This window comes from Chiloscyllium plagiosum, chromosome 25 (genome assembly GCF_004010195.1).
Source record: "Chiloscyllium plagiosum isolate BGI_BamShark_2017 chromosome 25, ASM401019v2, whole genome shotgun sequence".
Taxonomy (NCBI): Eukaryota; Metazoa; Chordata; class Chondrichthyes; order Orectolobiformes; family Hemiscylliidae; genus Chiloscyllium; species Chiloscyllium plagiosum.
In genome coordinates this window covers 48,496,945-48,514,928 of record NC_057734.1, presented here as the reverse complement: position 1 = coordinate 48,514,928, position 17,984 = coordinate 48,496,945, and the positions used below count along the sequence as shown (strand labels likewise).

The window sequence follows — 17,984 nt, the reverse complement described above, 5'->3', positions numbered from 1 at the left end:
AACTTACTAACTGTACCTCTTATGCTCGCATCCAAATCATTTATGTAAATGACAAAACGTAGAGGGCCCAGCACCGATCCTTGTGGCACTCCACTGGTCACAGGCCTCCAGTCTGAAAAACAACCCTCCACCACCACCCTCTACCTTTGACCTTTGAGCCAGTTCTGTATCCAAATGGCTAGTTCTCCCTGTATTCCATGAGATCTAACCTTGCTAATCTGTCTCCCATGGGGAACCTTGTCGAATGCATTACTGAAGTCCATATAGATCACATCTACCGCTCTGCCCTCATCAATCCTCTTTGTTATTTCTTCAAAAAACTCAATCAAGTTTGTGAGACATGATTTCCCACATACAAAACAATGTTGACTATCTCTAATCAGTCCTTGCCTTTCCAAATACGTGTACATCCTGTTCCTCAGGATTTTCCCTAACAACCTGCCCACCACAGTCTATAGTTCCCTGGCTTGTCCTTACCATCTTTCACTCTGACAGGAATATACTTTCTCTGGAATCTCGTTACCTCATTTCTGAAGACTTCCCATTTTCCAACCGTCCCTTTACGTGCAAACATCTGCCTCAAATCAGCTTTTGAAATTTCTTTCCAAAAACCATCAAAATTAGCCTTTCTCCAATTTAGAACTTCAACTTTTAGACCTGATCTATCCTTTTCCATCACTATTTTAAATCTAATAGAATTATGGTCGCTGGGCCCAAAGTGCTCCCCCACTGACACCTCAGTCACCTGCCCTGCCTTATTTCCCAAGAGTAGGTCAAGTTTTGCACCTTCTCTAGTAGGTACATTCACATACTGAATCAGAAAACTTTCTTGTACACACTTAAATTCCTCTCCATCTAAACCCTTAACACTATGGCAGTCCCAGTCCATGTTTGGAAAGTTAAAATCCCCTACCACAACCACCCTATTATTCTTACAGATAACGGAGATGTCCTACAAATTTGTTTCTCAATTTCCCTCTGACTATTAGAGGTTCTATAATACAATCCCAATAAGGTGATCACCCCTTTCTTATTTCTCAGTTCCACGCAAATAACTTCCCTGGATGTATTTCTGGGAATATCCTCCCTCAGCACAGCTGTAATGCTATCCCTTATCGAAAACACCACTCCCCCTCCTCTCTTGCCTCCCTTTCTATCCTTCCTGTAGCATTTGTATCCTGGAACATTAAGCTGCCAGTCCTGTCCATCCCTGAGCCATGTTTCCGTAATTGCTATGATATCCCAGTCCCATGTTCCTAACCATGCCCTGAGTTCATCTGCCTTCCCTGTTAGGCCTTTTGCAATGAAATACAGTTTAATTCACCAGTCCTACCTTATTCTACACTTTGTCCCTACCTGCCCTGACTGACTCGCTTCTTTTCTCAACTGTACCAGTCTCAGATTGATCGCTTTCCTCACTATCCCCCTGGATTCCCACCCCCACCCCGATATCAGTAAACGAAATGAGTTTTTATTACAATAAATTATTGTGGTTATGTTCGCCGAGCTGGGAATTTGTGTTGCAGACGTTTCATCCCCTGTCCAGGTGACATCCTCAGTGCTTGGGAGCCTCCTGTGAAGCGCTTCTGTGATCTTTCCTCCAGCATTTATAGTGGTTTGTCTCTGCCGCTGCTGGTTGTCAGTTCCAGCTGTCCGTTGCAGTGGTCAGTACATTGGGTCCATGTCGATGTGCTTATTGATTGAATCTGTGGATGAGTGCCATGCCTCTAGGAATTCCCTGGCTGTTCTCTGTTGGCTTGTCCTATAATAGTAGTGTTGTCCCAGTTGAATTCATGTTGCTTGTCATTTGCGTGTGTGCCTACTAAAGATAGCTGGTCATGTCGTTTCGTGGCTACATTGTACCAATGTAGTGTACAAAATCCCATGCAAGGACTGCACAAAACACTACATAGGACAAACAGGAAGACAGCTAACGATCCACATCCATGAACACCAACTAGCCACAAAACGACACGACCAGCTATCCTTAGTAGCCACACACGCAGATGACAAGCAACATGAATTCGACTGGGACAACACTACTATTATAGGACAAGTCAAACAGAGAACAGCCAGGGAATTCATAGAGGCATGGCACTCATCCACGAAACATCTGCAACACAAATTCCCAGCTCGGCGAACAGAACCACAACAACGAGCACCCGAGCTATAAATCTTCTCACAAACTTTGAACAATAAATTATAGTTTCATGGTCACCATTGCTGCATCTAACTTTGAATCCCACTTTTATTAATTAATTGAATGTAATTTCCATCAGCTGCCTTGGTCATATTTGAACCCTGAGCATTAGTCTGGGCCTCTATTACTAGCCTAGTGATATTACCTCTGCAGCACCATCTAGTAACACGTGAACAGGAGTACGCCACTCTGTGCATGTTCCACCATTCAATGAGATCATGGCTGACTCCATATACTTTGGCCTTTGGCCCATATCCCTTCACACGTTTGTTTAACAAACCATTATCCATCTCAGATTTAAAACTAACAACTGATCCTACATCAACAGCCACTTGTGGAAGAGGATTCCAAACTTCTATCACCCTTCCTGTGTAGAAATGCTTTCTAACATCTCTCCAGAATGGTCCAACCTTAATTCTCATACTATACTCAGAGTTCAAGAATCATCAAACAATGGAAATAGTTTATCTTTTATGTACCCTGTCTTTTCTTCTGAATATCCTTAAGACTCCAATCAGATCATCCCTTAACCTTCTAAATTCTAGAGAAAGCAAACGGCTCTTATATAATCTCTCCTCTAACCTAACCCCTTAAGTCTAGGTATCATTCTTGTAAATCTCCCTCCAAGGCTAATATATCCTTCTAAGGTGTGGTGCCTAGATCTGCTCACAGTATTCCAAATAGGGTCTAACCAGGGATTTGTATAACTGCAGCAAAATGTTTGCATCGTTGTACTCCAGTCCTCTAGAAAGGTCAAAATTTCATTAGCTTTCTTGATTATTTTCTGTACCTGTTTGTTACAATGCCAAGATCTATGCACCTGAACCACAAAGCTTCTTTGGGCATCCACTGTATTTAACTTCCAGCTCGGCGAACAGAACCACAACAACGAGCACCCGAGCTACAAATCTTCGCACAAACTTTGAACTTCATACAATCTAACCTCGCTTGCTTACACTAAACTCCATTTGCCACAATTTTGCCCATTCATTTAGTCTATGCCTTTGTAATTTTATAATTAGATTTTATTATCTACACTGTCTACAATTCTGCCTAACTGTGTCATCAGCAAATTTGCATACATAACTTTCTATGCCATTATTCAAATTGTTAATAAGTAATGTGAATAGTTGAGGCCCTAACGCACATCCTGCCAGTCTGAGCACCTACGTTATCCCCATTTTCTATCACCTGCCACTCAACCAGTCTCTCAGCCATGTCAGTAACTTATTCTCCATTCTCTGGGCTTCTAACTTACTTAACAGACTTTATCAAATGCCTTCTGGAAGCCCATATAAACAACATCCATAGACATTCCCCTGTCCAACCTTAGTCACCTCTTTAAAAAATTCAATGAGGTTTGTCAGGCATGACCTACCATGCTGGCTCTCCCCGATTAACTGAAAAATTTCAAACTGTTCAGTTACCCTACCCTCGATTTACAGACTTCAATCATTTCCCATGACAGATGTCAGGCCAACTAGTCTGTAATTCCCCGGTTTACATCCTTCATCTTTCTTAAAAAGCAGAGTGACATGCAATCTTTGAATTCAGAGCAACAACTCCTGTGTCTAGGGAATTCAAAAGATTATAGTTAGGGTGTTCGCAACATGCTCCCTACTTCAATATCCTCAGGTGTTAACCATTCAGTCCAGGGATTTGTCATCCTTTAGTTCCATTCATTTCCTCTTTACTGATATTTTCCTTTTATTAATTTGATGCAGTCCCTGTTCCCAATCCATAATTAATTTCCTTGGGCAAGCTATCCTCCTTTTCTATGTAAATACTGAGGGAAAGTAGTTACTCAACATGTCTGCCATTTCCCCATAGTCATTCAGTGGGCGGCACAGTGGCACTGTGGTTAGCACTGCTGCCTCACAGCGCCAGAGACCCGGGTTCAATTCCCACCTCAGGCGACTCACTGTGTGGAGTTTGCACATTCTCCCCGTGTCTGCGTGGGTTTCCTCCGGGTGCTCCGGTTTCCTCCCACAGTCCAAAGATGTGCAGGTCAGGTGAATTGGCCATGCTAAATTGCCCGTAGTGTTAGGTAAGGGGTAGATTGCGCTTCGGCAGGGCAGTGTGGACTTGTTGGGCCGAAGGGTCTGTTTCCACACTGTAATCTAATCTAAATCTAATCTAAAAATAGGTGGGAAGGCATTTTGTGATGAGAACACAAGAAATCTGTATGGAAATATAAAATTAGGTTCAGTGAGTGGACAAGCATTTGATAAATAGAACAAAATACAGCAAAATGTACCATGTACTTTAGTAGGAAGAATCAAAAAGTAAATTTTTAAATGGAGACAGACTTCAAAAAAGGCAGCATAGAGAGATCTTGGCGCTCTTGTTCATGAAACACAAGTTAGCATGCACATATATGAAGTGATTAAGGCAGCAAATAGAATTTTAGTCTTTATTGCTGGTGAGTCTAAAAATAGGGAAGTCTTGTAACAACTGTATAGGCTGTTGGTCTGTCCACACCTGGAGTACTGAGTACTGTTTTGATCCCTGGTGGCTGTTCAGTTGATTCCTGGAATGACCTGACTGACTCATCAAGAACAGCCAAACAGTTAGACCTTTATTCAATGGACTTTAGGAGAATATTGAGAGATCTGATTGAAATATACAAGATTTTGAGGGGGCTTGACAGATTAAATATTGAGAAGGTATTTCCTGAGCCAGATCTTCATAGTTACAGTATATAGGGGGTCATTAATCTAAAACAGAGATGTGAACAAACTTCTTCTTCTAGAATGCAGAGAGTGTCTGTAATTCTGTACCCGAGTGTTATGGAAGCTAAATCACATTTAAAGAGGAGGCAGAGAGAGTTTTAAACTGAGGAGTTGAGGGCTATGGAAGAGGGCTGGGGCAACCATGATCATATTGTATGATGCGCAAGCTTGAGGGGCTGAATTCCTTCTTCTGCTACAATTTCCTCTGTTCTTATGTCCATGTAAGCCACATCACAGCATTGTTCTGATTAACCCTCTTAAGAAAACTCCAAGTTATTCAAACATGATCATCCCTTAAATAGTCCATGCTGGCTTTCCTTAATCAATCTACATGTGATGAATAAATTTGTCCCAAATTATAATCTCTAGAGTTATCATACAGCACAGAAACAGACCTTTTTGTTTGACTCAGCCATGCTGGCATAGTTTCCCAAACTAAACTTAGACCCATTTGTCTGCATTGGCCCATATCTTTTTAAACCTTTGTTTCAGGTCTCTGTCTTTTATATCTTTCTCCTCTCACCTTAAAATTATGCCCTCTGATTTTGATTCTGATCCACAACTGAAGCTGAGGTGACTAGTCTGCAGTTGCTGGGCTTATCTTTACATCCTTGTTTGAATAAGGGCACAGTGGTTAGCACTGCTGCCTCACAGTGTCAGAGATCCGGGTTCAATTCCCGCCTCTAGTGACTGTGTGGCGTTTGCACATTCTCCCAGGCTCTGCGTGGGTTTCCTCCGGGTGCTCCGGTTTCCTCCCACAGTCCAAAAATGTGCATGTCAGGTGAATTGGCCATGCTAAATTGCCCGTAGTGTTAAGTATAGGGGTATGGGTGTGTTGCACTTTGGCGGGTCGGTGTGGACTTGTTGGGCCGAAGGGCCTGCTTCCACACTGTAAGTAATCTAACCTAATCATATTGTTTACAATTCTCTAAACCTCTCACACCATCTGATTCTAAGGAAGACTGAGAAATTAGTCCTAGTGCCTCTGCCATTTCCATTCTCACTTAATTCAGTTTCCTTGGACACACTTTACCCAGTAATGCTATTTTGTCAACGTTAAATGCAGACTGCCTATCCAATGCCTTCTCATCAGTTTAACAACTGAACTGCTTCTTTCATCATGGTCTGAATAGCATCTTCTTTCTTGGCAAGGACAAATGTGAAATATTTGTTTAACACTTCAGCTATGTCCTCTGCCTCGATGTGTAATTTGCATTTTTGGAGCCTAACCAGACTTTTTTTTTCGTTTACTAGCATTCTACGACTTATATGCAATAGAAGATTTTGGGATTCACCTTTACGTTAGCCACCAGTCTTCTTTCATATCATATCTTTGCTTGTAACTTCTTTTACAGCTTCTTTCTGAAACTTCTATACAGTGCCTGGTCTCGACTGTATTTCCTCCCCAAAATCAGTCATAAGCACACTTTTTTAAAATTTAATTTCTATCTTTTGTCATCCAGGGAACTCTGAATTTGTTTGCCTTACCTTCCACCTGAGGGAATATACAGAGTCTGTGATCGTACCAACTCTTCTTTGAAGATAGACCACTACAGCTATTGTTATTCCACTAATGTTTGACTCCAGTTAATTCAGCCTAGAACCATTCTTTCCATCAATGAAGTTGGCTTTAACCTGATTACTTATTCTTGCCTGGATTGTTCATTATCCTTTCCCATTGTCAAGTAGTGCTTCGTTTCTCACTGGACTGAAAACATACTAGTGTAGAAACTTCTCTTGAACCCATCCAAAGAACTCTTGCCCCACTGTGCCCTTTAAAAACTACTAACCCAGTTTATATTCAGATATTTAAAGTCCCCATTATAAATACTCAACAATTGTTTGCATTTAATTTCCTTCTAACTGTAACTTCTTCTAAATTTGCTCCTCTACATCTTTCCCACTAGTTGATTGCCTACAGATTCTAGTGTGTATCATCTACAAGGGGGACTGCAGTAGCTCATTAAGCCTCTTACAATAGCCTCTTCTAAATCCAACACCTCTATCACCTAGAAATACAAAGACAGCAGATTCATGGGAACATGACTGCTTGCAAGTTCCCTTCCAAGCCACATACCATTCTAACTTGGAACTATATGGACTATATCACTATTTCTTCATTGTCACTGGATGAAAATCCTGAACTCCCTCCCTAATGGCAGCATAGTTGCCCTTATACCCCAAGGAGTGCTGCAGTTCAAGTAGGCAACTCGTGACCTTCTGGACAATTAGCAATGGGCAATGAATGCGACAAATAAAAGCATTATCCAAACAACATAATTGAACCTTTTCTGTTTCTTAGCTCTAGTCAAATTGACAAGCCTCTGGGACATCCTCTTTCTCCAGCAGTGCAAACTCTCTTTAACACAAAGCCACTTCTGATTTTTTTGTCCTGTCCAGTCTTTTCTGATCATCCTTTAGTAGACGAGTGAGTCTAACAGCAGTAAACAAAGGAGAGAACCAGCCTGTAGAGTGGAGGTGTAGCTTTTCACTGTTTCCTCCATTCTATTTTCATTAACCTTCTTGAATTTTCACTTCCATTACTGAATGTTTGCAGCCACTTCCAGGATTTTCAGAGGTAGATCAGCCTGCTGCCGCTGTAATATTTTGACTGTTGTGCTTATACTCATTGGAGTTTATAAGAGGTGCTATTACTGAAACATATAAAATGTTCTGGGATTTGATTGGGTACATGCTGAGAGAATGTTTCCCCTCAAAGGAGAATCTGGAGCCCAGGGCATCGTCTCAAAATGAGGAAGTTAGACATCGAGATGAGACAGAATTTTTTTCTGAGAATCATTAATCTTTGGAATTCTCTCGTAGGAAACCAATGGGGAATGGGTCATAGAACATTCTTATGGTTAAGTTAGATGTGTTTTTGATCGACAAGGGAATCAAGGAGTTGTGGATGATACGCAGGGAAATTGGTGTTGAGGCCATGATCAGATCAGCCGTGATCTTATTGAATAGCAGACCAGATTCAAGGGGCCAGAGAGTCTACTCCTATTTCTTATGTAGCAGTAAAAGATTAGATAATGGAATACAAGAACACTATGGGGTAATTTACATATAGTTAGTTCTTCTATGATGCAATCGTTGCATTCTTGTGCAACCCCACATTACAGGAAAATCGCGCTTTAGAAACAGCACTTAAAGTGTTGCCACTGTAATCGCGTTACAGACAACACACATTTTAAAAGTTCATGCTGGAGAAATAGCATCCCCAAATTGTCAATCACATTCAGCAAACTTGTGTTAACGAAACATGCGTAATAACAGAACGACCTGTACAAGTTTGCAATTTCATCACTTAGCTGTTCTCCTGCTGTGTTTGTGACAGGAGTGTAAACAGCTTTAGATTCTTACCTGTTGGACAACCTCTGATGGCAATTCCATTTTCCACTGTTTCAGTTGGCGGGAAGCAAATGAGTGTAGTGCATAGGACATGGAGCCATATTCAATCCACAGTGAGAGATTAGAACTGTCTATCTCTAATGCTCGCTTAAAACAATTCAGCACAGCAACTGAGTGCTTCCAGATAGGTCCATCGCTCTTCAATTCATTTGAATTCAGTTTGTCCTGGATACGACTAGCACGAGCCAGAGCCATACCTGCCCACGAGTCAAACCTGCAGAATAGAAAAAAAAAATTCAACTTCTGGAAGCTTGTGCTTAAATTGAAGACTCAAAAATTATACCATCAGTTAGTTTCTTTTTTAGCTATACAACTGATTTCTAGCATAACTATAAATAATCTAGCCAACCTATCAATAAGTGGCGCTTGATCCATCACTGTCCTTTATCCTTTCACACTAAAAGGTGTCTAGTTCTGATTGCAGAATTTGATCTTCCCCTCCCTAAATCAATGAAGGACAGAAAAGGGGTAAGCTTTCACTTTTAGCACCTGAATGTTAAGCAGCAGCAGCATTGAAAAGGAGATGTGGCAATGGAACAAAAAAAACACCAACAACAGAACACAGCTGATTTTTTTTCCCACAGAAGGGAACTGCTTGTCCTGAGAGACAAAATGATCCATCACTCTATCTTAATCTGCATATTAAAGTCAGCACATACAACAATCTCTCCATATGAGATGGGTCAACATTTCCTATCAGATTTCCTGATGTTGCATTGTCAAACTTGTAGGCTGAAAGAAATATTTTTCATACTTGACTAACCCATTAACACTCTTTTTTAGTTCTGATCTCCAGCATCTGCAGTCCTCACTTTCTCCTAACCCATTAACACACCAAGGTCCAGGCTAGCATTAGCAGAAGTGGAACAGCCACAACCTGTCTCAGCCATTTGTTCCAACTCTCATTGTTATGGGTCCTTCCGATCAAAATACAAGCTTTTTTTTGTTTGGGTCTTTGTTAATTGCACTTTGCAAGTATAAAAAATCCCTCTTCTACCTGAACAATTCAAAATGCTAGAGTTAAAAATCAAAACACCAGGTTATAATCCAACAGGTTTATTTGGAAGCACTAGCTTTCGGAGCGCTGCTCCTTCATCAGGTGGTTATGGAATGTAAGACTGTAGGACATGGAATTTATAGCAAAAGTCTACAATGTCATGTAACTGAAATTATAGATGGAAAAAGACCTGGATTGTTTGTTAAGTCTCTCATCTTTTAGAATGACCATATTGGTTTCAGTTCTTTCTTATGTAAATCCCAGAACTTTTTTGAAGTTACACTCCCAAGTGAACTTTGTTAATCTAGAAGACCTAACAGATGACTATAACAAAATATCTGCAAGATTTAGGGATACATTTGGGCCTGGTTAAAATTAGTTACATTTTCAAGTGAACTTTGTTAAATAAGAGACAGTCTAACCACTCCTTGATATTAAATGGCATTATCATCACTGAATGCCCCAGTATCAAAATCCTGGGGATTATCATTGAACAGAAATTTAACTGAACTCACCACATAAATGCAGTGGTACAAGAGCAGGTCAAAGGCTAGAAATACTGCAGCAAGTAAATCACCTCCTGACTCCCCAAAGGCTGACAACGATCTACAAAGCACAAGTCAGGAGTGTGATGGAATACTCCCTGCTTGCCTCGACAAGTGCAGACCCAACAACCCTCAAGGAGCTTGACACCATCTAGGACAAAACAGCCCACATGACTGGCGCAACATCCTCAAGTATCCACTCCCTCCACCACCAACACTCAGTAACAGCTGCACTGCAAAAATTCACCAACGATCCTCAGACAGCACTTTCCAAACCCACAACCACTTCCATCTGGAAGGGCAATGGCAGCAGATAAATGGCATTAGCATCTGTAAGTTCCCCTCCAAGCCAATCACCATTCTGACTTGGAAATATATCACCATTCCTTCACTGTCGCTAGGTCAAAATCCTGGAATTCCCTCCCTAATGGCTTTATGGGTCACCCGCAGCAGGTGGACTGCAGTGGTTCAAGGTGGCAGCTCACCACCAAATGCCCAAATCCCACAAAATGAATCAATTTTTAAAACATCGTGATCTCCTTCGAGATTCTTATCAGTATGTGTTGAACAATATGAAAACAGAAACCTGGATTAGCAACATACGCTTGCTGGCATATTTCCCATGTAGAGAAATACAAGGATAACAGCCAATAAATTGGTGACTGAATGAAACCTTGGCATTTCAATCAACGTGTTGTAAATATCATACCACACCACCCAAACAACTTCCATATCAATACTCTTCTTCCCTACAAGGGTATTTTCTGAACACAGATTCATCCTTTGGCCAAAGAAGACAACATTACAGCAATCTGTTAGCTATACACATGGCATGTAATGTTTAAAGGAAGGGTTAAGAAGCACACCTTCTTTTAAACTGTTTCTTGGACTGCAGGCAATCGGTCAAACTGTATTTATTAGCCATCCCTAAATGCCTTGAAAATCATGTTTTGTCTCACTAGCAACATTCCCTCAACTGTCTGCACAGGTCCCTTTGTGCATTAGCAACTTCCAGAATCGGAAGTCAATGCCAATTGCCATGCGTGGAACACAGAACAGCTGCCCCTACATATCTTTGCTCACAGGGGTCATTCATTGGAAATCAAGCCCACTATTCCAAAAATGGTCATAAATGTGAAAACATGCCTAAAACGTAAATGCCCAATTTTCTCTGTCTAATTCAGGTTAAAAGAATGTGCACACCAGGTTATTTTAATTGATTACAGCAAATAGCTACTTTCATGTTAAACTGCTTCTAACCAACAGCAAGAACGAATTGCAACTCCAAAACAACCCCTTCCCACTTTTAAAATTTCAAGACACCTACAAACAGACACACAAAATGACAAAACAATGATACTTTAGGTGCAAAAAGGAGAAAGGAAAGAAAAAACAGCTCAACAGACCAATTTGGATCACATCATTCTATTTCTTCCACTTATTTCCATTCTTTGCTGACAAGGGGAGATTGTCCACACACTAATGCTGTTTCCATTCACGGGTAGTGAAATGACTCCATTTAAAGCGTCTCAAAGCTGCTTTTCCCTCCTTTCCTTTTAACAGGCAATTTGCAGAGAGAGCAATTTGCAGGGGAGATGGTGAAAGAGAACAGCTATTGGAAAATGTTCTGTTACTTATGCACACAGGAAAGGGAAAGAGATTGAGGTGCACTCTCTTTGCGGGGCTGTAACCACTTCCTCAAAAACCAATCAAGTGGTTGAACTGCACTGACCTTTCCTGTGCCCACTACAACTGGTTGACTGCCTCTGGGCAAAACTGCCCTGAACACAAACACTTGGAATTGATGTATCTATCATCATCCCCCTACCACCCACTCCCCACTGTTTAAGGCAGCATTGTACATACAACTCACAATTAGTCCAGTAAATCATCCTAAAAACTACATTTTCCAGTTTCCTTAGTTTAAAGCTTTTGACATTTTTTAGTCCATAATTCAAAAATAAAGCTTTTTTTTGCACATTGCTTGACATCAGTTTGAAATTCAGAACCATTAAAAGCCTCTTAAAATATAGAACATGGAGAATAGTGTGATTCCCTTCCTTCAGTCTATGTAAAGAGAGATGTGTAAACCAATGTATTTATTAAGAGGGTAGGTCAGGGATAAATTCTTGGCATGCAATCAACTGTTTCATAAAGCATACTAAGAAGATCAAGCCAGATGGTAATGAATGAATGAATTTCCTGAAGTTTTTGAGTCTTTGTGTAGGGTCAGAAAGGTAATCTAGTTCAAAGTTTGTGAGAAGATTTGTAGCTCGGGTGCTCGTTGTTGTGGTTCTGTTCGCCGAGCTGGGAATTTGTGTTGCAAACATTTCGTCTCCTGTCTAGGTGACATCCTCAGCGCATGGGAGCCTCCTGTGAAGTGCTTCTGTGATGTTTCCTCCAGCATTTATAGTGGTTTGTCTCTGCCGCTTCCGGTTGTCAGTTCCAGTTGTCCGCTGCAGTGGCCGGTATATTGAGTCCAGGTAGATGTGTTTGTTGATTGAATCTGTGGGTGAGTGCCATGCCTCCAGGAATTCCCTGGCTGTTCTCTGTTTGGCTTGTCCTGTAATAGTAGTGTTGTCCCAGTCGAACTCCTGTTGCTTTTCATCTGCGTGTGTGGCTACTAAGAATAGCTGGTTGTGTAGCCACACACGCAGATGACAAGCAACAGGAGTTCAACTGGGACAACACTATTATTATAGGACAAGCCAAACAGAGAACAGCCAGGGAATTCCTACAGGCATGGGACTCATCCACAGATTCAATCAACAAACACATCGACCTGGACCCAATATACCGGCCACTGCAGCGGACAGCTGGAACTGACAACCGGAAGCGGCAGAGACAAACCACTATAAATGCTGGAGGAAACATCACAGAAGCGCTTCACAGGAGGCTCCCAAGCACCGAGGATGTCACCTAGACAGGGGACGAAATGTCTGCAACACAAATTCCCAGCTCGGCGAACAGAAGCACAACAGGTAATCTAGTGACCACTAAACAAATAGCATGCTTGGAGTTCACAAAAGTGGAGAGTTCAGGGAATTTACCTAGCTCCTTTAAAGTAGCACAACACCCAACAATGTTTCATATAAGTGTTATTTGAGGTCCTGTTTTTCAGATGCTCAGACTGACATACAAGATCTCATAAGAGTATAACATGCAACTCCCCCTAGGGAGTTCTCCTGCTTCCCCAGCCAATAGATCCCTCAAATAATAATGTGACAACATCTTAACTGATCATTCTCTCAATGTTGCTTGATAAACCCTGCTGTAGATATTGTTATATATCCAAATGTGGCAACCAGTAATTACAGTTCAGAAGTAATTCCTCAGGAGGTAGAAAAGTACTGTGAAATGTTCCGAGGACATGAAACATACTAAAATAAACTGGCAGTTTCCTGCTGAGACATGACAGCCAACGCTTTGAGTGCTTAATCATGAGCTCATGTTTGTTTTCAAACATGTCAAAACAGAGTGAATGTTTCTAAAGAATAATCCTACAAGAGAGGCTTCAAAGGGATACAAGTGTCAAGCTAGCAAAATTATAAAGTGCTTAACAGGTCAAGGAGCACATTTAGGCAACCTATTGATTAGTCATGTTCAGTCCTCATTACATCCTCAGTCAAAAGATGAACAGAAGCTGAATTTCAGAGGACTAGAGGTGAAAGTGACTACCTTTAACACTTAGACAGTGCGATGACAGTACAACATCAAGGAGCTTGAAGATATTTTAAGACAATTGCGAATAAGGCAGGAAGCTCTCTCTCCACTTTGGTGGAGTCATACTTGCCACAAAAGAAAAGATATTCATCTTTCTGGAGGCTAATCAAATCAACTCCAGGATATAACTGTCAATGTTCTTCAGAGTAGATATTTTTTAAACAACCTGTCCAGACATGCTATGACACACCTCTGGAATAGGTAGGACTTCTGAACCTTGGCTCAGAAATAGGAGCATTACCATTATACCTCAAGAGCCAACAGTCCTCCAGGTACGTCTCTTCTAGTCAAACTACTCAGATGTTATTACACATCTCTGAGCAGTTGGGACTTGAACCCAGGCCTCCTGGTTCAGAGGTAAGGACACTACTATTGCATCACAAGAGCCCCCTTTCCTCACAGAAATGTCCTAGGTCCAACGATTTTCAGCTATTCATCAGTCACTTTCCTGCAATCAAATTCCACAACAGGATGATGACTGGCGTGTACAGTACTATTACAACTCCTCAGATACTGAAGTAGCCCATGCCCACACTTGTATGTAACAAGTCCCAGGCAACTTTCAGCTTCAGATTATGAAGTAGCAAGTGAACATTCATAGAACAGTACAGCACAGTACTGTTGGCCTTTAATGTTGTGCCGACCTCATCATCTTGTACATCTCTATCAAGGCACCTCTCACATCCTTCTTTGCTCCAATGAGAAAAGCCATAGCTCCCTCAACCTTTTTTCATAAGACATGCCCTCCAGTCCAGGCAATTTCTGGTAAATGTCCTCTACACCCTCTCTGAAGCTTCCACATCCTTCCGTTAAGAGGTGACCAGAACGGAACACAATATTCCAAGTGTGGTGTAACCAGGGCTCTATAGAGGTGCAGCATAACCTCGCGGCTCTTAAACTCAATCCCCCTGCTAATGAAAGCCAACACACCATACACCTTCCTAACAACCCTATCAACTTGGGTGGCAATTTTGAGGGATCTATGAATGTGCATCCCAAGATCTCTCTGTTCCTCCATACTGCCAAGAATCCTGCCTTTAACCCTGTATTTTGTATTCAAATTCAACTTCCAAAGTGAATCGCTTCGCACTTTTCCAACTTGAACTCCATCTGCCATTCATCAACCCAGTTCTGCATCCTGCCAATGTAACATACAGCAGCCCTCCACACTATCTACCACTCCACCAACCATTGGCAAACTTACTAACCCACCCTTCCTCTTCCTCATCCAAGTTATTTATAAAAATCACAAAGAGCAGAGGTCCCAGAACTGATCCCTGCAGAACACCACCAATCACCAAGCTCCAGGCTGAATACTTTACATCTACTACCACCCTCTGTTGTCTATGGGCCAACCAATTCTGTATCCAGACAGCTAAATTTCCCTGTATCCCATGCCTCCTTACTTTCTGAATGAGCCTACCATGGGGAACCTCAAACGTCTTGCTAAAATCCATATACACCATATCCACTGCTCTACCTTCATCAATGTGTGTTGTCACATCCTCAAAGAATTCAATAAAGTTTGTGAGATATGACCTGCCCCTCACAAAGCCATTCTGACTATCAAACTATGGTTTTCCAAGTAATCATAAATCCTGTGTCTCAGAATCCTCGCCAATATTTTCCCCACCACAGACATAAGAGTGACTGGTCTGTAATCCCCAGGATTATCTCTATTCCCTGTCTTTAACAAGGGAATAACATTTGCCACTGTCCAATCATCTGGTACTACTCCAGTGGACAGTGAGGACACAAAGATCATCGCCAAAAACACAGCAATCTCCACCCTTGCTTCCTGTAGTAACCTTGGGTTATCCTCCCTGGCCCATGGGACTTATCTATCCTCATGTTTTGCAAAGTTTTCAGCACATTTTCCTCCTTAACATCAACCTGTTTGAGCATATCTGTCTGTTTCATGCAGTCCTCGCAAACAACAAGTGGCACAGTGGTTAGCACTGCTGCCTCACAGCGCCAGAGACCCGGGTTCAATTCCTGCCTCAGGCAACTGTCTGTGTGGAGTTTGCACAATCTCCCAGTATCTCCGTGGGTTTCCTCCAGGTGCTCCGGTTTCCTCCCACAGTCCAAAAATGTGCAGGTTAGATGAATTGGCCAGGCTAAATTGCCTGTAGTGTTAGGTGTAAGTCTGGGTGGGTTGCTCTTCAGAGGGTCGGTGTGGACTTGTTGGGCTGAAGGGCCTGTTTCCACATTATAAGTAATCTAATCAACAAGGTTCCTCTCACTAGTGAATACTGAAACAATGTAGTTCCCTACCTCCTCCAACTCCAGGCGCAAGTTCCCTCCACTATCCCTGATCGGTCCTACCCTCACTCTGGCCATCCTCATGTTCTTCACATAAAAGTGTAAAACACATCGGGGTTTTCCTTAATCCTACCCGCTAAAGCTTTTTCATGCTCCCTTCTAGCTCTCCTAAGTCCATTCTTCAGTTCCTGCCTGGTTACCTTGTAAACCTCTGGTGTCCTGTCTGATCCTTGCCTCCTCAACCTTAAGTAAGCTTTCTTCTTCCTCTTGACTAGATGTTCCACATCCCTTGTTACCTAAGGTTCTTTCAACCTACCATCCCTTCCTTGCCTCAGTGGTCAAACTTGTCCAGCACAATCAGCAAGTGCTCCCTAAATTAACCGCCACATTTCTGGCATGTAATCTCGAAATGGAGAAAGGTGACTAGCGGTGTACCACAGGGATCAGTGCTGGGGCCACTATTGTTTGTGATATACATAAATGATCTGGAAGAGGGTACTGTTGATCTGATCAGTAAGTTTGCAGATGACATGAAGATTGGTGAAGTAGCATAAAGCATAGGGGATTGTCAAAGAATAGAGGAGAATACAGATAGACTGGAGAGTTGGGCGGAGAAGTGGCAGATGGAGTTCAATCCAGGAAAATGTGAGGTGCTGCATTTTGGGAAGTCTAATTCTAAAGCAAACTATACTGTAAACTGGAGAGCCTTGGGAAAAGTTGATGAGCAGAGAGATCTGGGAGTTCAGGTCCATTGTACCCTGAAGGTGGCTGCACAGGTGGATAGAGTGGTCAAGGAGGCATTTGGTATGCTTGCCTTCATCAGACGGGATATTGAGTGTAACAGCTGGCAGGTTATGTTAAAACTGTACAAGACTTTGGTTTGGCAGCATTTAGAATACTGTGAGCAGTTCTGGTCGCCACATTACCAAAGGATGTGGATGCTTTGGACAGTGTGCAAAGAAGGTTTATGAGGATGTTGCCTGGTATGGAAGGTGCCAGCTATGAAGACAGGTTGAGCAGGTTAGGATTGTTTCCATTAGAAAAAAGGAGAATGAGGGGGGACCTGATTGGGGTCCACAAAATCATGAAGGGTATAGACAGGTTTAGATTTATACAGTAGGTTTGGATTGGCTCACGCTTAGAGGGCCAAAGGGCCTATTCCTAGGCCTATACTTTGTTCTTCATTCTTTCCTAAGAACATCTGTTCCAAATTTAGGCACTCCAGTTCCTACCTAATAGCATTGTAAATCCCCCCCCCACCAATTGAATACTTTCTCATACCATCTGCTCCTTTCCCTCTACATGACTATAGTAAAGGTCATCGAGTTGTGATCACTTTCACTGAAACGTTCTCCCACCAAGAGATCTAACATCTGACATGGTTCGTTGCCAAGCACCAAATCCAATATGGCCCTCTGGTCAGCCTGTCTTCATACTGAGTCAGGAATCCTTCCTGGATACACCTGACAAAAACTGCTCCACCCAAACTATTTAAACTAAGGAGGTTTCAATCAATATCAGGGAAACAACAACCCGTTACTTCTACATATTTCCAAACTCTGCCTCCCAATCTGCTCCATGTCTGTTGCTACTGGAAAGTCTGTAGAAAACTCCCAATCAAGTGACTGCTCCTTTCCTGTTTCTGAATTCCACCCATACTGACTCTGTCGACAAACCCTTTTCAACGGCCTCCCTTTCTGCAGCTGTGATTCTATCCATGATTAGCAATGCCACTTCCCCCCCCTCCTCCACTCCTTTTGAAACATCAAGACCCTGGATCATCCAACAACCATTCCTGCCTCTGTGATATCCGAGTCTCCTTAACGGCCACTACATCATAGCTCCAAGCACTAATCCATGCTCTAAGTTCATCACCCTTATTCAAAGTTTGTGAGAAGATTTGTAGCTCGGGTGCTCGTTGCTGTGGTTCTGTTCGCCGAGCTGGAAGTTTTTGTTGCAAACGTTTCGTCTCCTGTCTAGGTGACATCCTCAATGCTTGGGAGCCTCCTGTGAAGCGCTTCTGTGGTGTTTCCTCCGGCATTTATAGTGGCCTGTCCCTGCCGCTTCCGGTTGTCAGTTTCAGCTGTCCGCTGTAGTGGCCGGTATATTGG

General features: G+C 42.2%; 1 protein-coding gene across 4 annotated transcripts in view; it reads right to left on the bottom strand.

The window, feature by feature from the left end:
• Window positions 1-17,984, bottom strand: part of cabin1 (calcineurin binding protein 1) — a 487,520-nt gene that overhangs the window by 382,642 nt on the left and 86,894 nt on the right. For all 4 annotated transcript variants that reach the window (XM_043716137.1, XM_043716140.1, XM_043716138.1 and 1 more), the window contains one exon: window positions 8,299-8,560. In XM_043716137.1, coding sequence (XP_043572072.1) covers window positions 8,299-8,560 — 262 coding nt within the window. The remainder of the gene's footprint in view (window positions 1-8,298; window positions 8,561-17,984) is intronic.